We start from the raw sequence: 27,945 nt of genomic DNA on the forward strand, positions 1-27,945 counted from the left end.
ATTACCTGCATGACATGACTTGACATGACTCTGCTTTTGCTCCTAGTTTAACACTTATGCAACAACAGATCATGCAGATTTAAATGAGCCTGAAACACCTTCCTTCTGGTTTAGGGATGTAATGGTATCTACACTGTTGGTCTGTGCTCTGTGCAGAAGAAACAGACTATGATCACCTTTCACTAAGGCCATTATGAGGTGTGGGAGACTGTTTCCCTTTCCTGAAGCGAGCTGCAGGAAGCTGTGTTACATGTGAAGTGGTGTAACAACAGATTGTGCCCTGTGGCTGCAGAAATGAACCAACAGGATGATGACTGGGTAAAAAAAACACAGTGAGAGTCAGCACTGAATAGAAACTAAACAATGTGAAATAGGTTTTCATTTTCACAGAGTCTGGATTTTTCAGAGGGAAGGAGCAGAAGTAATGTGAAGCATTTTCAACTTTTGTTTTTGACAAACTAAAAACGCCATCAGATTTAAAACATACGTAAAGATAAGAGGCGTCGGCTCGAAAGAGGAATTGTTTCAAGTTTTAGGAAGTTATAACTTTATTGATTTAAACAGCACTTTTCAAAATTCAGGTACAAAGTACTTTACAAAGAAACAAAACCAATAAATAAGATAAAAGTGGAATGAAATGACTAAAAAGATTTAAAAATAATATAGTTAAAACACCACTGCACTAAAGTCAAACAGTTCAAATGAATGCAATTGTTAAATAATGATTTTTTTTAAGAAAAGTTTATGGACATACTGGTAGTTTAGATTCAGGAGAAACAGTTGGATCAGCAGTGGTTGGAGATGTTACTCAGGCAGGTTGTTGTGGGCAGATTCTGTATTTGCAGAAATGAAACATGAGCTGTTGTGTTATATGTCTACAGCAAGTTTTTTTTTGTTGAAGATGTCAGCTAATCTGTTACCTCTCAGAAACATCAGAAAGCTTACTGTATGTACACACTTTATAATGCTAACAGTGTGTGTGTGTGTGTGTGTGTGTGTGTGTGTGTGTGTGTGTGTGTGTGTGTCCTAGTTCAGTTTCATTCATGCTGCCACATGCCGCCCCTACGTTTTTATCAGCTCATCTTTGATGTGTGACAGATATGAAACTACAGTGGAGGACCGGGGCTCACATAATGACAGGGTTTGAAAAGAAACTTTACACCACAGCTAAAAAAAAAAAAGAAGCAAAACACAACAATAGTCCACGCCTCCCTCCACCTCTCTGTGAGGCAGCCTCCTCTCTTTTCTGGAGATCTTTTTCTTTCTCTGGCTGCTCTCTGACCATATATGGTAGGGAATTAGAACAAAAGCTCATTGGTGGATGGGACACAGAGTGCAGGTATACATTTCCCCTTGTTTGGGATATGTTTTATAATGTACTTGCTTCATGTCAGTTTTGCTTTGGTAAATATTAGTCTTTAATTTGTTTTTACAGAGAGAATACAACAGCAGGAAACAAGAAATACTGTATTTTTGCATCATGTGTCTTTGGGTCCATCGGCGCGTGACAATAAAACCATTGAAACATGAATATAAAAACATGTTCTGGGCAGAAGTCGCCTTTCATGTTGGTTTACCCTCTTTACATGTGTTTCTTCTCTCCACAGCCACTTATGTGGTTTTGTTTTGTCTGATTTCCACCATGGACACATCAGCAGTGCCACACCCCTGCTTCTGTTGCAGGTACAGACGAGGCCCTGCATTCATACACACACACACACACACATATAGGACCGCATACCAGGCTACAAAATCACTAACTCTATTGCAACACATCTCAAATACTCCATTCTTGCTATAGTAGGTGATCGTGTTGTTGATCATTTCTCAAAATCTTTCACAATAAGAGTACAGTGGTTTATGTTTAACTTTACAATAGGTTTTATTAGGTTTGTAATGAGGGAATCATGTTAAGACTTGCAAAGAGGTTTACATACTGTGCACATCAGACTGGGTCCAGATATGTCCAAAACTGAAATATGAAAAAATAAAATATATTTGTAAGTTATGTGCAGATAATCATTGAGAATAGCACTGCAATTAATTCATCTCATTTCCTGTATTGTTTTCACTAATCCATTAATTGTTTAGTCTATAAAATGTCAGAAAATACTGATAAGAGGTGACACCTATTATTAAAAAAGTTATTATTATTATTATTATACAAAACAGAGAAAAAGCAGCAAATCCTCCCAGTTGAGACGCTGGAATCAGAATATTTGGCACTTTTTGCTTCATAAATGACTGAGATGATTAATTGATTCATTTTCTGTTGATTGACTTAATTGATTTGTCGACCAATCGCTTCAGTCATTTAAAATCTTTCCTTTCATCACTATTGACAGAATAACTTTATTGATCTTTCTGATGAAAAACCTGGCTGGTTTTACCTGGCTACATCACCCCCAGAGACGTCAGTGAACGCAGCACTTCCTGTATCCAAATGCTGCCTTCACGACACACAACAAGACACATAAACCATGTAGGAAATAACCATTTCTGAACGAAATAAAAAAAAATACACTGTGTCACCAGCTTACTATGTTCAAACTAATGAAAACATCGATCACAAATACCCCCACACCCCAAAGATCGACCATACTGATTGAGAAGCTCATGAAGCATCATCTTTCTTACGTGGAGCTCTTGAACGCAGCACACACCGCGGTGAGAGGAGGGGGGCGGGGCGTTGAACAACCTGGATCAAAGGTGCGGGTCGTCCATCCACGCAGAGCCACGCAGAGCCACGCCTGAGCAGCTGGGGCGTGAGACAGAGCAGAAGAGAAGAAGAGAAGAGAAGAAGAAGAGAAGAGGCTTTTCTTCCTGAGCAGCTTCTCGTTTCATGAGCCAAGCGCCGTCGAGCAGGACGCCGCTGCCGCGAACACGGACGGAGGAGGACCCGAGCTCACCTGCGGTGCCTGCAGCTGAACCCCAGGTGAGGCGGGCTGGGGTAAAGCGGATGGTTTTCAGCTCATGTGCAGTCAACATTTTTTAGAGTTTAGTGGAGAAAGAAACGCCAGAAATAAAGCAGGTGGAAATCACCTGGGTTTGCTCAAGATGAGAAATGTGGCGCACCTGGCCAGGTGTTCCCATCAGGCTGAGGGGCCCTTTAAACCCGCGCATGCCCAGTTGTTACAGGATTGTTTTAGAATATTGAATTATTTCTAGTGTTTATTGCGGATCATGCATTTTATACTGTGATTAACCCTTTCAGGCCTGTTTGTTGCAGCCAATAGCGCCTCTCTCTTTGATGCCCAAGACAAACAAGCAGCTCCACCAACCAGATCTCTCTTTAGAGAGAATGTAAAGATCTGCTCGATAAAAGTCTGTTCTCCACATTCAAAGTGTTTAGGTCACTTGCACAGACACAACTTGAATCTCACATTTTAGGGCAGGTTGCATGTTTCCTTTGTTGAGCGGGACGTAATGATCTGTTCAGTGATACCGACAGGAACAACAGGCCCCTGCTGTCTGGGGAAAATTCATGTTTTCATTGCAGGTCTTCACTGTTTAGACTTAAGCTTATGTCTGTTATATATTTACTTAGTGAAGATCTGGCAGTGCAGATGTCTAATTGTTTGTCAGGTGGTTTGCATGAGATGAGACTTTTTTTTTTTTTTTAAATACAAACTGTACACACCCTGCTGCTACTGTGTGTGTGTGTGTGTGTGTGTGTGTGTCTTCCCTTAAAATTACAAAACATAATAATAATAATCATCAAAATACAATATTGACATGTATTCACTTTCTGGCTTTTGATGAGTTTCCTTGTCATGAATTCTCACCATGAGCTGAGGCATATTTTTGCTCATGACTTGTGACTATAGTTTGCTGATAAGAATGTGATCTTCCTCTTTTGGTTTAGCTCAGACATTAAACAGCACTGCTGCTACATCTGGATACAGCTTTTATACATAAAGTCAAATGGAAACATCTTATTACACTAAAAATTCAAACTTTTCTCCCAATTTTTTTTTTTTGCCATCTTCAGGAGACTGTGTCTACCTGTCCTGCCCCACCCCAGAGCTGATAATTTAAGAAATCAAACATCTTCTCATTCGCTGCTCTCATACTTTGGCTAATCCCCTGATGTCAGAGCCACAACACTGTGCATCTCTTCTCGGTCCCTCACCCCAGCAGCACGGGCTGCAGATGGCAGGGCTCGTGCTCTGTGTTAGGTTAGGGTCATGGAAGCCCAGGTAAAGCTGGGATTGACTGGCAGCCAAGAACAGGAGAGTGGAGATTCTGTTTTAAACGTGCATGATAAAACCGAAGAACACAAGAGACGTGGATTAAACGGGTTCATGCAGACGGTGGGAATGCATCAGCAGCGATAACTGCATCCAGAAGCTGTGAGGTTTAATAAGGTGAGGTCACCCAGACATGGTTAAACTAGCGTTTACATGTTGGTTGAAACTCATCCAGTCAGACACTGAAGATTTTATTCTTCATCCTGACCTCAGCAGGGTTTTGACCGGATTGGATTTTGAAAGGTAGGAGAATCGATGCACAAGAGCAGACATGAATATCGAAGTCGTGAGTGTTGTCATTTTGAAACCTGTGTCAAAATGTGCAGAGGCAGAGTTTGTGCAACTTCCTGAGGAAGTTAGCCCATGGATAGCTCTTAGCAGTGAAGCCATGCATGAGAATGTCACAAGTTTTCGGTGTAGGCTCAGCGTGTGGTCACTTTGTGGTTTTAGTTTAGATTATTCATGGTGCGTTCATGCCCTCGTATACTCACTGTAAATTTGTGATGCTGTTAGTCTTTCCTGGCCTCTGCAGAAGCTGCAGTTTTTTCGTGCTACATGATAAAACCAGGAGACATGTCGGCATGTTCGTCTTCCTCCCCCACTGAGCTTCAAGAGTCTGAGCACATAATGAACTTAGGAGAGACGCAGATGACACCTTGTGCACTGATCCCTTTATCCTTCACTCTATAAACACACACACACTCCTGTGTGTCTTTATCTCTCTCCACACACAAACACACACACACACACACACACACACACACACACCATCATCCTCCATCCATCCTCCACCTGAGGGGAGGTGGCTCAGCTCTACATTCATGTCCAAACATTTATGCCTGTTTAAAAAAATGAATCAAGGTGTGGACTTTATTATTTGTCCAGAACATTTTTTACATGTAAGCAGGTTAGTGATATGTATGAGGTTCATAATGATCTGTCTTTAAATGCAAGAACATGCCACTGATTAATATTAATTGTAAAATTATTTCATTTCAGCTGCCCACTTGATTTGAAGAGGTTCTTGCAGCCGTTTTCCTCCAGTGTTTTTATTATTAAAGATCATCTCTGCTTCTCTGTTCCCTTCCTCTCATGGTTCCCAACCTGGAGGTTGTAAGATTAGTCTGTGCTCAGGAGATGATATTGATAAGATGGCAATGATGGCAATCTTTTTTTTATTATTGTGAAACACTGGATAGTTAATCTGACAATCCACGGAGGGAACAGTTCTGTATTAGTAATAGTATTTTATTAGTTTGAGTCAACCTTGAACCTGTGGAGACATGAGGAAATGTTGCTTTGTTTTTAATGAGGTCAAAAACTAAAATTGTTGGGAATCACTGTCTTTGGTTTTCTGTTCCTCTGCCTTTGACTGGAACAAAGTCCTGTCACACATTAAATCCACACTTTGGGAAACGGTAAATTATGTACAGGACCCTCTTGAAAATGCCACGTCTCAAATATATTGTAAACAACATATTTAAGATGCTGCTGGTCAGAGCAGAATCCAGGTGATTTATATTTATTATTTAAAGGCATTTGAATTTTTTGTAATGAGGCGCTGAGTCTTTCTCCGGGGTGTGGTTGGGGAATAATGACATTTCTCTCTCTGCCCAGACTTGCTCCCGACATTCCTCCCTGCCTCTGACTGCAAAGCATCTCTCCACGACCTTTATCAGGACACTTACCAAACTTTAAACGACTAGAGGCTCTAAATGCACAGATCCAGCCTCTTTGTCCCGGAGCAGACTTTGTAATGGCTGCACATTTATTATCTTTTGGCGGAAATTGCGGAGGTGAAAGGATTTGTGGATAATGAGCAGTGGGAGAAGGAGCAGGGAATTTGTGGAATTCTGTGTAATGAGCTGGTGAGGAAGGAATGTGGGCCGCACAGGGAATAAAGGATGGACAGGTAGAAGAAGAGAGAGAGTTGTATTGTAGAGCTCACCTGAAAAGTGACTAATTGTTTTGTCTGACTGTGTCAAGCCTCAGGTCACGAATACACTGGCAGCATCAGGATTGTTTTTCTTGCGCTTCTCCAACCATTTAATCTACATTGGTCTGTTCTGAAGAGCCTCAGTGCACAGTTAGGTTTATAGGTCACAGGTAAATAATTTGCATGCTCATAATATTTACAGTGACACAACATGAAGTAACAGCTGTTGCACAGGTAATGTGCCCAAACCTGTGCTGTACCTCCGGTTACCTCCTGACGCCGCGGTAAATGTCATTATCTTTGGAGAGTGTTGTCGGCGTGTGTGAGTTTGTGTAAGCACACACACCTGAGTTCAATAAAACAACACATGGATGTATCGTCGCACACGAGTGACAGTTCAGTCGCATGACAAGCAGGAATAATAGTCCGTTGTAGAAGTTTCCAGAGACGCAGACGGTTCTTTAGTCACATGGAGCTGAAAGGTGTTTACAGAGTTCTGTCTCCAGTCTGTATGTAAATAAGTAATTTTAAATAAATAATTTTCAGTATAACGCATCAAAACACCACAGAGAATCATAGTCAAAGTTACACCTGTCTGACGGCTCAAAAAGCAGAGTTAAAGTTCAGAACCCCACCTCCGAACATCACTTACTTACTTTTACATTATTGAAGAATGTGTCCTACAGGACTCAAAATGATGCAGTTATACTGTCAGTGTCTGAAATCAAGAGCCCAAACCCTTGATCTGCATCAAAATACACAGTCACAGCCCAGAATGACGCCTGGCTGCTGGTGAAACAGTTTTTTTTTTTTTTTTTAATGTTTGTTTTTTTTTATTTGCGCAATGATGAAATGTGCAAAATGTTTAAGTGACTCAGACTCTTTAGCATCGACTCCAAGCTGCTCGAACTTATCGTGATGCTGTTGCACCGTCTGTTGGTTTTGCACAGTCAAATTTAAAATAAAATACTGAAGCCAGTTTTTATCAAGGTTTTTTTTTTTTTTTTTTTTGGCCACAGCTATGAGGAGCTTTAAACCAACTGCTGCAAAATAAAGTGGGCTATCAAAAACTAGAGAATAATTCATTTAAATATGTTACTGTAGGTTAAAAAACTGGGGCTTTAAATAATTTTGGTCTTAGTCTTCATTTGTGTTGTTGTTGTTGTTGTTTGGATGATCTGTGAGGAAATTAAATTTATTGAAGTGGTAAAAAAAAAACTGATGCAGATAGAATGAAAAATGATAGAAAATGGGAAGAATATAAAGTGATTTTTTTATTTTTATTTTTTTATGTGACGTTCGAAGCCTGGTCCTCACGCCGTTCATAATGGTTTCATATTTGTTTAAAATATTCTCTTGCTTTGTCTTAAAGCTACCATGACGGACGCAGACAAGTTCCTGTACGGGGACCGTGGCGGGATAAACAACCCCCTGGCCCAGGCCGACTGGGCCACTAAGAAGCTGGTGTGGGTCCCCTCCGAGAAGCTGGGCTTCGAGGCCGGCTCCGTCAAAGAGGAGCATGGAGAAGAGTGTGTGGTGGAGCTGGTGGACTCTGGCAAGAAGGTGAAAAAGAAGAATTTGTTCTTGTTATGAATTGAAATGAATTAACTGGCAACCAACCAGCATTTTCATCTGATGTTAATGATCATCTACAAATAACTAGTAACTAAAAGTTTACTTGAAACGAGCAACAAACAGTATGTTTCATCCTTTGAGGCGTCGTTCAGGAGGCTCATCTGACAGGTGTCTTGTCTCTGTAACTCTCAGGTGAAGGTAAACAAGGATGACATTCAGAAGATGAACCCACCCAAGTTCAACAAGGTGGAGGACATGGCGGAGCTCACCTGCCTGAACGAGGCCTCTGTGCTGCACAACCTCAAGGAGAGATACTACTCCGGCCTCATCTATGTGAGTTTGGGTGGATGCATGTTTGTGTTTCTGTAGCAGCACCTCTGAGCCGTTCACCCTCAACCTGTGTGTTAACGCTGCTGCTCTGACAGTAACTTCTTCTTCTTCTCACCCAGACATACTCTGGTCTCTTCTGTGTGGTGATCAACCCATACAAGTACCTGCCCATCTACACTGAGGACATAGTGAACATGTACAAGGGCAAGAAGAGGCACGAGATGCCCCCTCACATCTACGCCATCACAGACACGGCCTACAGGAGCATGATGCAGGGTAACAGCCGGAGATCTGTGATATTTGAGCAACTGGATCCATTTTTGCTTAATAAATTGTCAAATCATTGGCAGTTAATCAACTGATTTCCACATCTTCTTCCACAGAAACACTAGAGGCAAACAGTCACTCACCATATTATTATTCTAATTATGCTTTTTATTATGCTAATTACTGAGCCTCACTTCAGCTTCCTGTGTTTCGTCAGCTTCGTTTCTGATCTGGACTGTTCTGTTTTTTCTTTCTCTTCCTCTGACAGATCGTGAGGACCAGTCCATCCTTTGCACGTAGGTTTATCTTTTCTTGTTGGTCCTTCAGTTCAGATTCATACAGATTCCTGTGCAGTATTTCATCTGCTTGGACTTTGTTTAGCCCTCAAGACCCGATAGAAATAAGTCAAAGTTCACTGTGTAGTTCAGCCACATTTTTTAACACTTAGTCGTTATCAGCAGATGATGTGTGCCCAGTTGTGCTTGAATTGTAGATATTTAAATTACTTTTTTTTTCTCAGCATTTTCAGGACTTCTCACCCGTGTTGGCTTTAAAAACAGAGGCTAAACTAACTCATTCTCAACCTTGGAAATCTTGTATTTATCGCTGAATAAAATGTTGCTTTTAATTCACAATTAAGATCAATATTGCCCCAGGCCACTACGTCTGTCTATAAAAAAAATTTACCCCTCTGATTGACGCATTTTATGTTTCTAAATCTTTGCATATATTGTCTTTTTCTGCAGTGGGGAGTCGGGAGCAGGAAAAACTGAAAACACAAAGAAAGTCATTCAGTATCTTGCCCATGTTGCTTCATCTTTCAAGTCCAAGAAGGATCAGGTCAGTAAAATCCAACTGTTTTTCTTTTTTAATTCCCTCCTAACTCCTAATTTTTTTTTATCCACAGATGTATCAAGTCTGCTTTTGGAGCCCCACCCCTTGTATTTTTCCACTCCTGATATTCCCTGATCTTTCCTGCCTCCATGTCCCTTCTCTTCGTAGATTTCCATCTTAGCCTCTGTACCGTTGAGTGAGCTGTACGGCGACTACTGAACATTCCTCTTTCAGGCCTCTACGTGCCCGCCTCTCCTCCCTGCGCTGCCTCGAAGTGAAGCAGAACGCAGATGTGTGTGTGTGTGTGTGTGTGTGTGTGTGAGAGCGTGCACGCAAGGCAGCACATGAAAAGTGTCATTAATCGTGTCTTAATGATTCACCAGGTGACACCAGGTTTCCTCTGCAGTTATGTAATTTGTTGAAGTTGGTATCAAATGTGTTGATCTTTGTCCTTTTCCACCTCCTCTCCAGGGCAGTGCAGTGTTGTCACATGTGAGTTCATCTCTCTGACTCCATCAGCATGGCGCCTCGACTGTGTGTGCACATGCACTACTCTACTAACAGGAAACGTTTCCTTGTCTTTGTCTGGGTATCGAAGGAAATGCATTAAATTACTTAGATACAGGTCGTTGCTTCAAAGGAACATTTCAACATTTTGGTGACATTAGCGTAATCACTTCCTTGCTGAGAGTTAAACAAGAAGATTGATAGAGGTCTCATGTTTCCATGTTTTCCACATAGCAGCACCTGAAGTTCACAAATTAACACATTTTGTTTAATCCATACAAACAAGGAAATGTAAGAAATAATCTGTAAACATAGAGTTTTTCATTTTTACACTTGGACAGAGCTGAGCTGTTTCTCTCTGTTCTCAGTGTTTTTACTGCGCTAAGCTAACTCTGCTACTGACTTTAGCTTCATATTCCTGTTAACACATCAGTGGAATCAATCTTCTCATCTCTCTGCAAGGAAGTGAATAAGTGTGTTTCCCAAAATGTCAGAAACATCTTGTAAAACCAAGAAAAAAACTACAACATTTAGACGATTTTTTTAAAATACAGAATAAAGTTTTCCATTCATAAAGAAGTGGGTTCAGAGAGTAAAGATTATTGCCTCCTGCTCAGTAAAACAGTGGAGCTGTAACTTTGTCTGAGGTTTAACTCAAATGTTGGGTTGGACTACACCTCGGTGTTTGTGCCTAATTTAAAGCTGTATCAGGTGAAGGTGTCCCACCCCTCCCAGCAGCTATCTTTATTCTCAGTCTGGTCAGGCTCGATTTTTTTGTCTTTGTTATGTAGCAGTATGCATATTTTTGAGGTGTTACAGTGCACTCCTGCATTTCCTTTTGGTGATCTTGGCTAACCTGTCTGTGTGCTTCTTGTGTCCTCTTGTTTGTGCGTGCATGGACAGGGATCGTCTTTACAGGGTTTTCGTGCCTGAGTGGGCTTGCTGTGCTGCGGGAATGTGTGCTGGAATGTGCAGCGCTCTTTGTGTGTGTGTGTGTGTGTGTGTGTGTGTCTGGGTGTGTGTGTGTGTGTGTCTGGGTGTCTGGCTGATTGGTGAATGATAGCATCCCCTGAGGTGTTTCTTTTAAACACACAACTTGAATAGTATTTAATTAGCTCAATGAGTCAGTGAGCTTATGTTTGTATTTGCCAATGAAAGATGTGCAGTGCTGCAAGAAAATGCATGGTTTGAAAGTTGTGCTTGCTTTACTAAAGTACCAAAGCACCAAAGGATTATTGGACCCTGAGCTCTGATGCGGTCTCCTCTCCATCAGGGTGAACTGGAGAAACAGCTGCTGCAAGCAAACCCCATCCTGGAGGCCTTCGGCAACGCAAAGACCGTCAAGAACGACAACTCCTCAAGATTCGTAAGAATGACTCTGAGCCCCTGAAAACTTTGTTTCAAATCTTAACTTTTTTCTCCAAAATAACAATTAATTAAAATTGATGTCTATTAAGCAACAGTCAAAATAAAGGTGGAATAAATGTAATTATTTATCAACCAGCCCTGTTCATGTCAAACCACTAAGAAGAGCACAGAGAAAGACACAAATACACACATCTTTGATATGAAAGTTTTTCAAGTTTAGCAGATTATTTTGTGTCCAACAGTCAGTGTAAGAAGCTGATTGAGAAACTAGGTTTTCAGGACCTTTTTTTTTTTTTTTTTAAATTTTTTTAAATTTTTTAATTTTATTTTTTTTAATATAAGACATAAAACATTGTTTTAGTTTCAGCACTTTATATTAAAATGTTTTGATTTGTTTTCTCTTTCAGGGAAAATTTATCAGGATCAACTTTGATGTCAATGGATACATCGTTGGAGCCAACATTGAAACGTGTATCCTTTTTAAAATATTCCTCTTATTTTCTACAGGGGCTGCGAGGTCGCCCTGGGGCAAAAGTGAGCTTCCCCCAACCCATTGTGCTTAAAATGACAAACAATCAGTATTTCTGAGCTGTAACACTGCCCCACCCCACCCTAGGTTTGCTGTTAGTGCTAATTTGACTCTGCAGATTTATTTAAGGATATGCACCATGTAACCACGATATGAGCTGACGCATTAAAAGTATTAAAATAGTGTTTGACATGAGGCCGTTCTGTCAGACACGGCCTCCAGATACAGGTGTACGTGCAGCTTTAGGGTCCTTACACTTGAGTTGTTAATTGTGCTTTGTGGTGTGGAAATTTTAAATTGATCACATTACCACAAAGTAGTTGCCATGCAGACAGTCCCAGGATTTTGCCCAGGTGGGGGTATGGAGGTTTGCCCTTCCATACTGCATTTTAAACATGCTGATGTCCTGCTGCGTCTGCATTTGTGTGTCCTTGACTAAAATGTTGTCAGATCTGCTGGAGAAGTCTCGAGCCATCAGACAAGCTAAAGAGGAGAGGAGCTTCCATGTCTTCTACTACATGCTGACAGGAGCAGGGGAGAAGCTGCGCTGTGAGCACTGAGACCATTTTATTACAGCGTAGATGCACGAAATGAGGCTGCATGAAAGAGGAGCTGAAAGTTGCAAGTGGTTGTGTTGACGGCTAAACGTGACTTGCAGTTCAAGAGCCAAGACACTTATAAAACAGGTTTAAGTGCATGTGAAACAGCTGATTTGACTGAGGTTCCTTTTTCTCAGTCTCTGCTGGTGCAGAGTCACATAGAGCTGAGCCGTCCGGTGTGAATTCCAGGACCAAATCTCCTCCACTTACAGAAATACTGTTAAAAATGATCAATTCTCAATAAATAATTATCTCATCTTTTTCGCTGTGTAGCGGAGTTGTGTCTGGAGGATTACAGCAAGTATCGTTTCCTGTCGAACGGAAACGTGACGATTCCCGGCCAGCAGGACACAGACATGTTCACTGAGACCATGGACGCCTTTGAGATCATGAGCATCCCAGAAGAGGAAAGAATTGGTAGCTGGCCTCATGATTTTTTTTTTTTTTCCTCTCTATGCATGCACACCAGAATGACACGCCGGTGATTTCTTGCTATTCCACTGACCTTTAGTTTCAGTCACATTCAGACATGTGCAAGCAAAGGCAGGGAAGAGGAAGACTGCAATATAGTAAACATGGATATAAACAATGCAGTATTTAAAATGGTCGACTCAGCTTTGCAGGTGTTTGAAGGAGGAAATGCTTTCAACACGTTTGTTGGAGCTCAAAGATGCACACGGTGTGTTTTGTTCTCCTCTACCAACAGTCCGACACCCAGATATTCAGTTGGGGGAAAATAATATTTAAAAGAAAATGTACATTATTCAGTTTGTTTGCTCTCATACATGACAGAGAAGCCTTCTGATTCGAGGAGCTGGAATCGGCAAAGTCATTTTTGCTCATCAGAATTGTTCCTATTTAATGTTCTGTCAATCCACTAATCAAACTAATAATGGCAGAGCTGCTTATTTATAAATTTATGTATATTAAATTCTAATCATTTTTTTTTTTTTTTTAAGGGAGTGCATTTTAAATATCTTATTCTGCAGAATTCATGGTGTAACGTAACTTCCTCTGCAGCAGACACTGACCCCCTCTGTTTGTTGGTCAGGTCTGTTGAAGGTGGTGTCGGCTGTGCTGCAGCTGGGGAACATGACCTTCAAGAAGGAGCGTCACTCTGACCAGGCCTCCATGCCTGACGACACCGGTACACACATTTACACACACAGACACACCCTCATCATCACACCATCACCATCATCATCATCATCATCTCCTCTGTGCATGCCGTCTGTCTCAATCCATTTGCTTAAGCCTTCTTAATTCATCCATAATCCTCCATTGTGACCCCCATGTTTCACCCCCAGCTGCCCAGAAAGTGTGTCACCTGCTGGGCATCAATGTCACCGACTTCACCCGAGCCATCCTGTCTCCCAGAATCAAGGTCTGCATAGTAATCAGTTCATGAAGGTTGATGTGGGTCTTGTCTGCACACTGAGAGATTATTTTAACCTTTTTTTTCCCACATTTGCTTCAACCTGGTGTTTGGTTTCTGTTTCTTCAGTCAGTGCGACAGTTTCCATGTCATGATGAATTTAGTTTCACAGTAAGACATTGGAGTACTTTCTTTTTTCCAGGTTGGCAGGGACTATGTCCAGAAGGCCCAGACTCAGGAGCAGGCTGAGTTTGCTGTCGAGGCTCTGGCCAAAGCCTCTTATGAGAGGATGTTCCGCTGGCTGGTGCTGAGAATCAATAAAGCTCTGGACAAGACCAAGAGACAGGGAGCTTCCTTCATCGGCATCCTAGACATCGCTGGATTTGAGATCTTCGAGGTAAGGTGCTCAGGGTTTGACAGACTGATGGTTATGAATCATAACTGTGGTTCTCTGATCAAAGACAGAGAACCACAGGTGGGGCTGTTTTGGCATTGGTGTAATGTTACTTTCACCATCACCCAAAATGTATTTAAAATTTTCTGATCCTCCATTTCCTTTGTGCATTGCATCAACAACTCACTCATATCAGATGCATTTAGTCCTTTGAGTATACTTTTATCTTGTCACTTTTCACAAAATCAGCTTAGAAGTAGTGTGAAGTGTGGATTTGGGAGGCAGGGTGTACTTGTACTTTGAGACTCCAGAGGTCTCTCCATATGTTGGAGGTCTCCTGTAGTACAGGAGACACATTATTTTGTGGTCAAAATAATCTGATTACTGTGTCGTCATCTCAGGAGCAGGTTAAGAAGTCCTCCTTTTCTTAATTTAATTGCCTGACCATATAATAAAGTCATGTGAATTTGAGTTTTATATACAGTCTGTGTTGCAGAGAGAGTGAGGGACAGGTTGACAGTCTAAAGGAACTCTGTGTCTGTGTAGGAAAAAGAGAAACAATTCCTCCTCTACCATAGATTTGTCAAGATCTACTGTAGCTTCATTCAGAAATCACCTTCTTTAAAATCTGAATCATTTAAATTTACTGTGGTATTTCATAGGTAAGCATAATAACAAATACTATACAGTCACTGTAGAGCTGCAACTAGGTTATTTTCATCATCAAGTAATCTGATTACTTTCTTGATTTAGTGGTTTTGTCTATAAACTATCAGAAATGCAGGTTGGCCAATTGAAAGTCCTTATTTTGTTTTTCTGATTGTCTCCTGCAGTTGAACTCGTTTGAGCAGCTGTGCATCAACTACACCAATGAGAAGCTGCAGCAGCTCTTCAACCACACCATGTTCATCCTGGAGCAGGAGGAGTACCAGAGGGAGGGCATCGAGTGGAGCTTCATCGACTTCGGCCTGGACCTGCAGCCCTGCATCGACCTCATTGAAAAACATGTAAGATGTCTTAGACAAATACTGCTGATGGCATCTGTCTTGACTTGTTGAAACACTTAACGCTTGTATTTTCTGCAGAAAACATTTATGTAATACAAGCTGAGGCCTGTAACTACACATGGATTATTAAACCAGTCGGGGTTCTGTTTGTTTTTCCACCTTCCGTCAAAGGCCGGTCCACCAGGAATCCTGGCTCTGCTGGATGAGGAGTGCTGGTTCCCCAAAGCCACAGACAAGAGCTTTGTAGAGAAGGTGGTTCAGGAGCAGGGAACGCACCCCAAGTTCCAGAAACCCAAGAAACTCAAGGACGATGCTGATTTCTGCATTATACACTATGCTGGAAAGGTCATTGTGGTTGAACTTTGTTTTGATTTTAATTTTAAGACATTTGAGCATTTACAGTTAGATGCACATACCCCCCCCCCCCCCCCCCCCACACACAAAGATCTTAGCTGCATTTTCAGGTATTTTGTAAGAATAATTAATTAGCTGGCTGATTGAATCAGAGACACAAAGAATTAATCTGCACGTTTAACTAGAAAACTTTATCTAGTGTGTTACATATTCAACAAAGTTTGGCATAAAGGGGAACTTGTTCACCAGTTACACAGCTCATACACTGACGTCCACAGTGCTCCAGAATGAAAGGAACTAACCTAAAGTAACAATGGTTTGGTGCTAACCTCAACTTCACAGTTCTTCATTTTGAATGTGGCTCTCCTCTGGTGCAGGTGGACTACAAAGCAGACGAGTGGCTGATGAAAAACATGGATCCTCTGAACGAGTGCGTCGCCACTTTGCTCAACCAGTCTACAGACAAATTTACTGCTGACCTGTGGAGAGACAGTAAGTGGTGTGACTGAGTTTATTCAAAATGTCTTTCAGCTTCAAACATGGTTTGAAAATGTTTCTTGGAGATGCAGCGTTTCAGAGAAGGTCAGACTGAGGTCCAGGACTGAAACACTGCATATATCTGCAGCAAACATGATGCTGACAGTGTGAAAGAATTTAAGAAGATCTTTTTGACAAGATTTAATTTTTCTATGCAACTGTTGACCAAGTGTGCAGGAGACAAGATTAGATTTGTCCCCATAAAATAACCGTAAATAGTTTATTGCTGGTTAAATGTCAGAGTGAATGTATGAATATTCTACATATGTGACATACAAACATGTTTTTATTTTGAGAAATTAAAATAGATTTTTTTGTTTTTCATAAAACACACTGATATATTTGTTGTCACAGTGGACCGTATCGTGGGACTGGATAAGGTGGCGGGAATGTCGGACTCCATGCACGGTGCGTTCAAAACCCGTAAGGGCATGTTCCGCACCGTGGGTCAACTGTACAAGGAGCAGCTGGGTAACCTCATGGCCACGCTCAGGAACACCAACCCTAACTTTGTCCGCTGCATCATCCCCAATCACGAGAAGAAGGTACACAACAAAAGACATGGAAATCCATACGAAACATAATAATAATTTGCACAGGTGCCTGTATGAAAATTCACTGTATTAAAAAGGAGATTTATGGGCTTTGAATGGTGGTGAGCTGGGCTCCTCTACCCATAGAAACAATAAGAAGAGGAGAGGCTTAATTTTTACATGAAAGAACTGCAAACCATTAGATTTTTTTTTTTTTTTTTTTTTTTTTTTTTTATATGCCTGTCACCATAAATCACTGTACTGTGGTTTTAAAAAAAAAAAAAAAAAAAAAAAAAGAGCTCCTGAACAAGTCTTTAACTGTTGTCTTTGTATTTGTTTCCTTCAGGCTGGTAAACTGGAGCCTCACCTGGTTCTGGACCAGCTCAGGTGTAATGGAGTCCTGGAGGGGATTCGTATCTGCAGACAGGGTTTCCCCAACCGCATCGTCTTCCAGGAGTTCAGACAGAGGTAACAGACAGCAGCAGATGTTTGTTTTTTTTACTGTGTGTCTATTTTGAAAGAGACTCAAATACATCAAGATAATTTTTTTTCTCTTTATACCCTCCTAAAGTAATCATCCTTCCCTCAGAACATTTTGTGACTCTGCCCATAAACGTCCCCGTCCTTTTCCAAACATCACATCCCACACAGGAAAAGACAAAACAGTCACTCACAGAGAGGCTGTAACCACAGCAGAGAATGTCTAAAAGATATGAACGTCTGCTCTCCATAATCTGTGTTCAGCAGAAAAATATTTTAATTCTTGTCTCTTTCTCAGGTATGAAATTCTAACTCCAAACGCTATTCCAAAGGGCTTCATGGATGGAAAACAAGCCTGTGTGCTCATGGTAATAACAATAAATCAGCTTTAAAAGTAAGAGGGGAAAATGTCTCCTCTTTATCTTGATTCAAGCATCGGGACTCGTCACTGACTCACTTCTCTCTTCTCCACGTCAGATCAAAGCTTTGGAGCTGGACCCTAATCTGTACCGCATCGGTCAAAGTAAAGTGTTCTTCAGAGCTGGAGTCCTGGCTCACCTGGAGGAGGAGAGGGACATGAAGATCACCGACGTCATCATCAGCTTCCAGGCCTGGTGCAGAGGATATGTAGCCCGCAAGTACGAAGGATCAAGTCTTTTAACCCATAACACCGAGAACATTTTTATTACTCAACATCTGCACATGTTGGAAACATCATTACATGCCTTGGTTTTTCACTCAGCTTCTACCAAGTCTTGAAGAAGTGACAAATATGTTTGTTTTGTTTTTTTACTTTAGAGCCTTTGCCAAGAGACAGCAGCAGCTGACAGCCATGAAAGTTATCCAGAGGAACTGTGCAGCTTACCTCAAACTGAGGAACTGGCAGTGGTGGAGGCTTTTCACCAAGGTAAGAGATGAATGAAGGCAGTTTAGTTTCAGTGAAGGTTCACACAACCCAAAACAGGACGGCATTCAAGTGTCATGGTCACTAAAAGCTCTTTATAACAAAAGGCGTAAATAAGAATCCTTCACACAGCTGAACGGAAAATAGAGACATTTATGCCTGATATAAAACTATTAGGCTTTTAAAACCACAGGTGTGTATTAGGTTATGGTGACCGTCTGCGTATCTGTTATGTTTTTAATTATCTGTAACAGTTTTGCTCCAAAAAGCAAAACTTTTTTTCGGTTTTTGAGGATGACCAAATCAAGTCTCAGGTCAGATTAAACAAGTCCGAGTCGAGAGGCTTTAGATTTGTGAAATATTGAATCTCAGTTGTGCGTCTGTAGAGTACTCACCTTGTGTTATACTGCAACAAAATTTGTTAAAATTTTGACTTTTTTCAGATTTTCCCACCGCGGTGTCATTTTATCGGCCCTGAACAGTCCAAACGTCATCCTCTGCTTCACTAATGTTGGGTAAATTCCTCTTTTTTTCCTGTAGGTGAAGCCTCTGCTGCAGGTGACTCGACAGGAGGAGGAGATGCTGGCCAAAGAAGAGGAGCTGATCAAGACGAAGGAGAGACAAGTGCAGGCTGAGGAGCAGCTCAGAGAATATGAATCCAAGCAGCAGCAGGTAGGAGCCTCTGTAACAATGGAGGGAGCCTAACCTAGTTTTCTGTTAAATCTATGAAGGTTGACCAGTTTATTTGTAGAGTTTCTTGGAAATGTTACATCACAACTTGCAGACACATGCATCATTATGACAAGTCTTGCGTGATGCAGCTGTAATCATTCGGTCTCGCGCTGACTGTGCCTCCCCTCTGCCAGCTGAATGCTGAGAAGCTGGCTCTTCAAGAGCAGCTCCAGGCAGAGACGGAGCTGTGTGCGGAGGCTGAGGAGATGAGGGCCCGTCTGGCCACCAGGAAGCAGGAGCTGGAGGAAATCCTGCACGACCTGGAGTCTCGCCTGGAGGAGGAAGAGGAGCGAGTCACCCAGATGCTCACTGAGAGGAAAAAGATGCAGCAGAACATCACGGTCAGTTACGTCCTGATGGAAACAGAATGTAATCTGTGATTCAAAAAAAAACATTTTTTTAAACGCGTGAATGTGGCAAATTGTTTGTTGTTCATCCAGGATCTGGAGCAGCAGCTGGACGAGGAGGAAGGAGCCAGACAGAAGCTTCAGATGGAGAAGGTCACCACAGACGCCAAGCTAAAGAAGCTTGAGGAGGATAACATGGTGCTGGACGACCAGAACGGCAAACTCAACAAGGTCTCATACAACGTGTTCGTTTAAAGCAGTGCTCTGCAGTATTGATGGATTCTGTATCCAAAGATATATCAGTCAAGGTGTCATTAACAAAATATTTTCACCTGGGAAAACAAGTGCAATTTTTCCTTGTTCTTCTTCAACCTCAGGAGAAGAAACTGCTGGAGGAGAGGATCTCTGAGTTCACCACCAACTTGGCTGAGGAGGAAGAGAAGTCTAAGAGTTTACAGAAACTCAAGAATAAACATGAAGCCATGATCACAGATTTGGAAGGCAAGAATCTGTTGTTTACCTGTCTTGTTATCTCTTTTAAATCCTTTTAATGTATTATGCATTTTTAAATTACAACTTTTGAGTTTCTGTGTCTCCTCACATACAGATCGTCTAAGAAAGGAGGAGAAACACCGTCAGGAGTTGGAGAAGAACCGTCGTAAACTTGAGGGAGACTCCACTGAGCTCAACGACCAGATTGCAGACCTGCAGGCCCAGATCGCTGAACTCCGAGCTCAGCTGGCCAAGAAGGAGGAGGAGCTCCTCGCTGCTCTGGCCAGGTCAGGGTCACATTCAGTGTCTTAATGTCAAGATAACGTTTCAGTGGAAAAATCTGTGTCCGTTTCAGTAAATGTCAACTTTGAATATGACTTGTTTAGAGACGTGTTCCCCTTTATATTATTCTCACTTCCAAGACCTTTCACACAGAGTACCTGTCTGTCAATGTCATTCCTCCTCTCCCCCTCCGCACCTCCAGAATCGAGGAGGAGGCTGCAGCCAAGAACACGGCCCAGAAGAAGATCAGGGAGCTGGAGGCCCAGATCTCGGAGCTGCAGGAGGATCTGGAGCTGGAGAGGCAGGCGCGCTCCAAGGCTGAGAAACAACGCAGGGACCTGGGAGAGGAGCTGGAGGCCCTCAAGACTGAGCTGGAGGACACTCTGGACTCCACTGCAGCACAGCAGGAGCTGAGGTAATAATCTGCTGTGGGACGTGTGGATTTTTGGAAAAACATGTTGATCATCTAAATGATCAGTTGACGGAGAATTTCTAAATCTCAAAGCGTTTGACAGGTTCTCACCAACTCGCATATGATTCTGGACATATTGTATTTTGGGAGATAATAACTCATGTCCATATAAAGGTATCAGGGAGGTCCTACATTCATCCAATTTCAAGTGTCTCGTCTTCTCACACCTCTTTGTTCTGTCCAGGTCAAAGCGAGAGACGGAGGTCGCCCAGCTGAAGAAGACGCTGGAGGAAGATGTCAAGAGCCACGAGCAGCAGATGGCTGACATGAGACAAAAACACAACCAGGCATTTGACGAGCTCAACGAACAGCTTGAACAGGCCAAAAGGGTAACCAGTGTTGTGGTCACAAGGGTTAAGATGTCAGTGCTTGACAACACCACTATCTGAACAACACCAGTAACATGTTTCCTGTGTGGCGCTCCTGCAGAACAAGGTGTCCGTGGAGAAGGCCAAGCAGGCCCTGGAGAGTGAGTGGAACGAGGTGCAGATCGAGCTGAAGACTCTGACACAAGGCAAAGCAGATTCCGAACACCGTCGCAAGAAGGCCGAAACCCAGGTTCAAGAACTGCAGGTCAAATTTGGAGAAAGTGAGCGACAGAGGCAGGAGCTGGCTGACAAGATAACCAAGATTCAGGTATGGGTGGAGTGAGTCTGAGAGGTGGTTTACAGGGTGGAGGTCTGTGTGGATGCTTGGAGAGAGTTCAGTGAAATGTTTGTGATGAACTTTCAGTTTGAGTGGATGCAGTAGCTGAGTAAATAATGTCTATGATCACTGCTTCTTTCTGTCTGGTGTCTAGTCTGAGCTTGACAACGTAAACGGCCTCCTGAGTGAAGCAGAGGGCAAGAACATCAAATCCAGCAAGGACCTTTCTTCTATAGAGTCTCAGCTGCAGGATACACAGGTACAGACACAAATGCATGACATCCAACACATTCTTACAGCATCAAATCAAGCTGTTAATCAAAATGATTTGACAACAGTTTTGATGATCAGTTAATGCTTTAAGATATTTTTTAACCAAAAAAAATCACTAGTTCCAGCTTCTTTAATGTTCTTGTTTTTCTCTCAGTAACATTGTAAATTATCCCTTTTGATTTGGAGACAAGCTGAGTAACTTATTATATTGCAAGGAGCAATTTTAAGTATTTTCTGAATTTTTTACATTAACTGAAATTTAAATAATCACTTTTTGCAGCCCTAATCTCCACTTTTTCTCCATTAACCCTGAACTTGCATGAAAAATCACTCTCCCTCTGAAAGTATTAACTCCATCAAATCTGAATACATTTCTTTAAAATTTGTCTTTCACTTTCAATATAATTTTCAATATCTCCAATGTCCATTGCAGGCAAAATAAGATGCTCCTCATATAACTTTAGATGTGGACTGAAAAGATGAGCATCAGAGTAAACCAGTGGTAGCTTCTGTAAATCCACGGTAACAACTGCAAACAGGAAACGCCCACCGCTACTCCGATTTTTCATCGTGCAAAATTGTTTTTGTCTCTTCTCCGTCTCCCCACTCCAGGAGTTGCTCCAAGAAGAGACTCGTCAGAAGCTCTCCCTCTCCACCCGGCTGAGGCAGCTGGAGGACGAGCAGAATGGCCTGCGGGAGATGCTGGAGGAAGAGGAAGAGGGCAAGAAGAACGTGGAGAGGCAGGTTTCCACTCTGCAGGCCCAGGTTTGTCCTCAGTTTCATGCTTAAGTCTTGAGTCTTTGTCGGTGGGTTTCTGTAGGACTTCTCCCTGTTGCACTGTAGCTATGATCCATTCATCAAGAGTCAGTCTGATTGCCCCTCTTTTCTTCTGTCTTCAGCTGGCAGAGATGAAGAAGAAGCTGGAGCAGGAGGCCTCGTCCCTGGAGGGGGCAGAGGAGGGCCGCAAGCGAGTCCAGCGGGAAGTGGACAACATGATGCAGCAGCTGGAGGAGAAGTCGGCAGCCTACGACAAAATGGACAAGACAAAAACCCGTTTACAGCAGGAGCTGGACGACCTGTTAGTGGACCAGGACCACCTGAGGCAGATCGTCTCCAACCTGGAGAGGAAGCAGAAGAAGTTTGACCAGGTATCATGTCAACAGTGTATTCTGTAACCAATGAGGAAGCAGCTCAATGCACCAACAAGGTGATAACAGTATATTGTTTTTAACCGTGGAAGCAACAGTGGATGTGTTGTTAGTTTGTTGTTGACAGTTTATTTAAAGAATGAACCCGGCTGCTTTACCTCGGTGTCACGTGAACAAATGGACAGCAGCTGTGAAGCGTCACATGGATCTCCTGAGAACAATAAGAGGATGTGGCTGCTGTAATGAGCTTTGTCACAGGACTTAACAACCAGTGATGCCTTATGAGCAGAGGATTTCTGTTTATTTGGATGCTACTGTTCAAAGACTTAATCTTAAATCAGCTCAGTTCATGTTTATCCCACATTTTGTTCTGCAGTGGAAACAATTCATCCTCAAATATCTTGATCTTGAATGTTCTTAGATAAGCTTGAAGGACTAAATGTTCCTTTATGGATTAAGAAGATTCTCCTACTTGGATTATGGGGAAAATGTCACAAAGCTGAGAACATGGTGTTTTTTTATTAGCTCATCAAAAAGTGACAATTAGAAAAATACACTTTTTTCAACATGACTGTCATGTACATCCTTATCTGCCCTCCTTGATCTGATCCTCTACTTTTCTTAGATGCTGGCAGAGGAGAAAACTATTTCTACTCAGTACGCTGAGGAGCGCGACAAGGCCGAGGCTGAGGCCAGGGAGAAGGAAACACGAGCCCTGATGCTGGCCCGCGAGCTCGAGACCATGACAGACCAGAAGAACGAGTTGGACCGAGCCAATAAGCTGCTCAAAGCCGAGATGGAAGATCTGGTCTCCTCCAAAGACGATGTCGGCAAGAGTGTAAGAGAAAACACTGGTGTTCAGGCAGAGCTGTGAAGAGATGAACTGTGTCTCAATATGTTTGGAAATTGGTTTTGCTAAAAATATCAACCCTGGAAAGATTTTCACGTTTTACTAAAGCAAGAGTTTAAAAAATTTGAGTCGGTTGTTGCTCAGTCATCAGCAGCAGTGGTCCTCCTCATTGCCTGAAAAACACTGAATATGTGCAATGCAACCTCCTTGCACACAGGTTCATGAGCTGGAGAGGTCAAAGCGTGCCATGGAGCAGCAGCTGGAGGAGATGAGAGTTCAGCTGGAGGAGCTGGAGGACGAGCTGCAGGCCACAGAGGACGCCAAACTGCGTCTGGAGGTCAACATGCAGGCCATGAAGGCCCAGTTTGACCGAGACCTGCAGGCCAGAGATGAGCAGGGAGAGGAGAGGAGGAAACAGCTGGTTAAACAGGTACGAGAGAGGAAACTAAAATCTCTGACACAATTTTTTTTTTTTTTTTTTTTTTTTTTTTTCACACAGTTGTGAAAAAACAGTTGCAGGGTTGTAAATAAAATTTTCATGTACAATTGTTTGCAAGAAAATGCTGAATTACGAGTCGACTCTCCTTTAGGTGCGTGAGATGGAGCTCGAGCTGGAAGACGAACGTAAGCAGCGCACTCAGGCCCTCTCATCTAAGAAGAAACTGGAGATGGACCTGACAGAACTTGAACTCCAGATCGACGCTGCCAACAAGGGCCGTGATGAAGCCCTGAAACAGCTGAAGAAACTGCAGGTAAAATAAACATGTATGCACACACATGCACACAAGCAAAGGTAAGTCAAACATGGATCATCCATAAGTGGATCACTAGTTTGACTGGGAAATGAATGAGTGGATCTGGATCTGCACCTATAGAAGTAAATATGGAGACTCATTGAATATGATTGGTGGTTTAAAACCCCTTACAGTGATGGGTATCTAATGTCAGCACTGCTGTGTGCGTGTCCACTCTCCAGGCCCTTACAAAAGAGCACATGAGGGAGCTGGAGGAGCTGCGTATGTCCAGGGATGAAGCTGTCAGTGAGGCCAGGGAGACTGAGAAGAAGCTCAAGTCCATGGAGGCCGAAGCCCTGCACTTCCAGGAGGTACGAGAGTAACAAAGGGGGGAAAAAAGGCTGAAATCTCTGAAACCTGATTGGATGATGGGATGTAGATAAAGTAGCTGGTCTGGCATTTTTCTTTTTGTAATATTGTAGGATGACATCATTATGCAAAAATAAAACTTATATTATCTAATAAACCATCAGTAGAAAGTTGAGATCTGACCTTCCAGAGGAATAATTACCCCCTGTCAAATTTTGAGTGTTTACATTGGAAGTAAGTTCACTCAGATTTCCATTGTGTCTCTTTTGACTCTTGTTCAGCAGGAAGACATTTTGTTGTTGTTGTTGTTGTTGTTATTGTTATTATTATTATTATTATTATTATTATTATTATTATTATTATTATTATGGAGCAGTGTTGTGGTCGTCTGAGCTGCTGCCCACAGATAAAATTAGTAGAAATATTAAGATGTTTCATCTCTGGGAGTTTCTCAAGTTGAAAACATTTTTCCAGATGCCGTTTAATGTGTGTCAATCAAAGCACATCATTTTCTATAAATATGTGATAACTTTATGGACTTAATCATTTATTAACTGTCATGATTATGCAGGCTTCAAGGTTGCTTTGAGGAATTGTTGCATGAAAACAGACATCTCACAAAGACACTGAATGAACGAATAAATAAAATGATGGCACATAATACATATTTCATGATATTAGTGGCGAGCACTGGAACAGGGTTCCATTGGAAAACCATAACTTTTTTTTTTTCTTTTGGTTAATTATATCAATTGACCAACGTCTTAACTTGACTCAAATTGCAAGATATTTTTTACAGGTAACTCTCTCAACAGCCTCCAAAGTCTTAATATACTCGTACCTTCTGCTTCCTCCAGGACCTGGCCACTGCAGAGAGACTCAAGAGGCAGGTCCAGACCGAGAGAGACGAGCTCCAGGATGAGATCAACAACAGCAACACCAAAAAGTATGAGCCGAACAATTACAACACCTGTCGAATGTGTAATTTAATACAAGAGCTAAAGCTGCAACTGCACAGTGTATTAATGCTGCCACATGTTGTGGATACAGATTTTAAACGATTACAAGCTTAGAAACTGTATTTAAAGTTGGTCACAATGGATATACAGTACATGCACGGTCATTTTGTCCAGTTTAAGGAAAGTTTGTCTCCATAAATTAACCATCACTTCTCCTCTTCCTCACTTGCTGCTGCCAGTTCTCTGCTGACCGACGAGAAGAGGAGGCTGGAGGCTCGTATCACCCAGCTGGAGGAGGAGCTGGAGGAGGAGCAGCTCAACACCGAGATGGTCAACGACCGTCTGAGGAGAACCACGCTGCAGGTACGGACGCACAGTATCTCAGATATGTTGAATAGATAAAGGAAAGAGCCACAGAAACCCAGTTTAACAAGACAACAGGCTCAGAAAAAGATTTGTCAAAGAAGAAGAAAATGTAAAAGAACTGAGGTCACTACTGTAGGTTATACTTTAACAACACCTCTCTCCTGTGTGTGTGTGTGTGTGTGTGTGTGTGTGTGTGTGTGTGTGTGTGTGTGTGTGTGTGTGTGTGTGTGTCATTAGACTGAGCAGTTGACCACGGAGCTGGGTGGAGAGCGCAGCAACTCCCAGCGGCTGGAGGGGGCTCGCTCCCAGCTGGATCGCCAGAACAAGGAGCTGAAGCTGAAACTGCAGGAGCTTGAGGGAACCATCAAGTCCAAGTACAAGTCCTCCATCACCACCCTGGAGGCCAAGATCGCTCAGCTGGAGGAACAGCTCGACATCGAGTCAAAGTGAGTGCCAGTGCAAGAGACGGTGGTATAATTGTTCTGGTCGGTCTGTAAGCCAAGCAGACAAACTTCGAAGGAACTTTTTTTTTTTTTTTTTTTCCGTTTGCCGTGTTTTGTGTGATCCTAAAGTGTCTTTTTTTTTTTTGTTTGTTTGTTTTTTTTAACTCATCTCAGGGAGCGTCAGCAGGCGTCCAGGCTGGCCCGGCGGACGGAGAAGAAGCTGAAAGAGGTGTTGCTCCAGGTGGACGACGAGAGGCGCAACACGGAGCAATACAAAGACCAGGTGAGCCTCATGCTGCTGTAAAGAAGGGAGGAGTCTCACTGTGGAGTTTGATCCTGACTTGAATCCTTGCTGATCTTCTGTCTGGCTGTTTATGGCACTTGTTGTTGAACTGGTGCTCTCCCCACTGAGTGAACCCTGTCTCTCTGCAGGCGGAGAAGACAAACAACCGAATGCGTCAGCTGAAGCGCCAGCTGGAGGAGGCAGAGGAGGAAGTGACGCGTGCCAACGCCTACCGCAGGAAGCTTCAGAGGGAGCTGGATGATGCTGCTGAATCAGCAGACGCTATGAACCGTGAAGTCAGCAGTCTGAAGAGCAAGCTCAGGTAGGGCCTTAGTTTTCAACTCACAGCTGGGTAGAGCACTCAGGATCCAGGGCTTTTGCAGTTTGAGCTACTCTGGGGAGTAAATATCCAGACATCTCGTCCTTGATCAGATGTGATCAAATTATAATTATACACTCAATTATCTTTTTAATATCTTCAGTAATACTTAGTGTTTCATCTTTTATACTTGTGTGTAGTATTTGTGCAGCACCTGACTGTGTTTGAACTAATATTTGTTTGTTTTAAAGACGTGGAGATTTGCCTTTCAATCTGCGGCGTGCCACCAACCGCTCCGGCCTGGACAGTGACGAGGATGTGGACGTGCAGACTGAGACACCTGAGAATCCAGCTGAGTGAGCACAGGAGCACCAAGAGGGGAAATATCATAACATGCAGATATAGTAAAACATTAGCCATAGAAGCTATTAAGTGAGACTTCTGTAGCCTTTTATTCACCTTGACAATCTTCTTATAGCCTTATTGTTACTTCCCGTATAATACATTTATATTTGGCCAAATCTTATTCATCTCAGTGAATGTGAGCAATGTTTTTCTACAAAGTCTTCTTGGTCTATTTTTCTACTTCATGGTTATATTATAAAATATTGCTCTTCTAACAAGCCATTGCAATTTCATTTTATTTGTGCTTGAGGATAATTTGCTGTTACTTTACTGTTCACAGGGAGACACACTGGTCATTTTATGCTTGTTTTGCACACAAATATTGGTCTTTTTTGGGGGAAATTTGGTGCAGTTACAAACTAGAGTCAGTATAAACGTGCATCTGTGCTGTATGCGCTTCCTCTCACTGTGTTATCCTTTCAATTTTATTACCTCAACCAAAATTGCACAATGCCAACACAGACGAAACAGACACGAGTTTGGAAAAATGTTCAGTTCTTCAGAGCGATATGGTTGAATTCCAACAATGTTGGTGAAAATCTTGTACTGTCTTCTATGATCGCTTGGTTGATGTATCATTTCTCACTGGTTCTACACTTTAGTGATTATTGGTGGTGGGTTGTCATGTAGCAGCTCTTACTGTACTTTGTTTTTGCTATGCTTTGCACAGCAGAGGGGTATCTGAATGTTGAATCCTGCATGTTTTAGGTCCAATGTGATACCCTGACACTGTATTATCAAAGAAATTACATTTCATATTGATGCCAATATTTTAAGGCTATTCTATATTTTATCAAATGCCTTAATGCAATAAATTGACAAAATATCAAATGTATTTGACTTTTTCATCTCTTCTGTGAATAAACTCAATATGAGAAAGTTCTAAGCTTAAAGAGTAGGTTTATATTTTTTCCAACAGAGCTGAAACGGTGACTGTCAGACTCAGAGATGGGGATATTAGGGGTATTGAAGTAAGGAAGGCTAGATAGTTACGTGAATTTTTAGTATTTTTCTTAAATTACAGTGCCTGAAACTCCAGTGAATGCC

General features: G+C 42.2%; 1 protein-coding gene and 1 long non-coding RNA gene across 3 annotated transcripts; one reads left to right on the forward strand and one right to left on the reverse strand.

The window, feature by feature from the left end:
* Positions 1-678: 678 nt before the first annotated feature.
* On the reverse strand, positions 679-2,770 carry LOC139636837 (uncharacterized). The gene is made up of 3 exons (XR_011694475.1): positions 2,638-2,770; positions 1,938-1,972; positions 679-1,697 (listed from the first exon to the last, which is right to left on the reverse strand). It is a non-coding gene; the product is annotated as an uncharacterized lncRNA (long non-coding RNA).
* LOC139636828 (myosin-9-like) lies at positions 2,732-27,733 on the forward strand. 2 transcript variants are annotated; one of them, XM_071505188.1, is made up of 43 exons: positions 2,732-2,935; positions 7,559-7,749; positions 7,954-8,094; positions 8,211-8,367; positions 8,627-8,654; positions 9,105-9,198; positions 9,664-9,684; positions 10,973-11,065; positions 11,475-11,538; positions 12,047-12,145; positions 12,469-12,612; positions 13,247-13,342; positions 13,503-13,579; positions 13,773-13,967; positions 14,798-14,971; positions 15,143-15,316; positions 15,703-15,817; positions 16,217-16,407; positions 16,742-16,863; positions 17,174-17,243; positions 17,353-17,513; positions 17,674-17,782; positions 18,320-18,451; positions 18,646-18,852; positions 18,952-19,089; positions 19,236-19,359; positions 19,466-19,637; positions 19,835-20,047; positions 20,289-20,433; positions 20,534-20,740; positions 20,904-21,008; positions 21,635-21,787; positions 21,922-22,170; positions 22,796-23,008; positions 23,238-23,450; positions 23,611-23,772; positions 23,997-24,125; positions 24,981-25,069; positions 25,322-25,445; positions 25,686-25,894; positions 26,066-26,174; positions 26,324-26,496; positions 26,745-27,733. In XM_071505188.1, exons 2-43 carry the CDS (start codon positions 7,564-7,566, stop codon positions 26,851-26,853), a joined length of 5,886 nt encoding a protein of 1,961 aa, XP_071361289.1. In that variant the 5' UTR covers positions 2,732-2,935; positions 7,559-7,563; the 3' UTR covers positions 26,854-27,733. The 2 variants fall into 2 exon arrangements, with proteins under 2 accessions (XP_071361289.1, XP_071361290.1); XM_071505189.1 differs by lacking the exon at positions 9,664-9,684 and having other exon boundaries at positions 2,779-2,935.
* Positions 27,734-27,945: the final 212 nt, after the last annotated feature.

Source organism: Trachinotus anak, unplaced genomic scaffold (genome assembly GCF_046630095.1).
Source record: "Trachinotus anak isolate AG129_WGS33_773 ecotype Australia unplaced genomic scaffold, CSIRO_AGI_Tana_v1 ptg000019l, whole genome shotgun sequence".
Lineage (NCBI taxonomy): Eukaryota > Metazoa > Chordata > Actinopteri > Carangiformes > Carangidae > Trachinotus > Trachinotus anak.

Excerpts from the sequence above, each read along its gene's own strand:
- LOC139636828 (XM_071505188.1), top strand. The coding sequence starts at position 7,564 with ATGACGGACGCAGACAAGTTCCTGTACGGGGACCGTGGCGGGATAAAC. Across the intron at positions 19,360-19,465 it reads CATGATCACAGATTTGGAAG|ATCGTCTAAGAAAGGAGGAG; the intron begins GCAAGAATCTGT and ends CCTCACATACAG. Across the intron at positions 25,070-25,321 it reads AACAACAGCAACACCAAAAA|TTCTCTGCTGACCGACGAGA; the intron begins GTATGAGCCGAA and ends TGCTGCTGCCAG.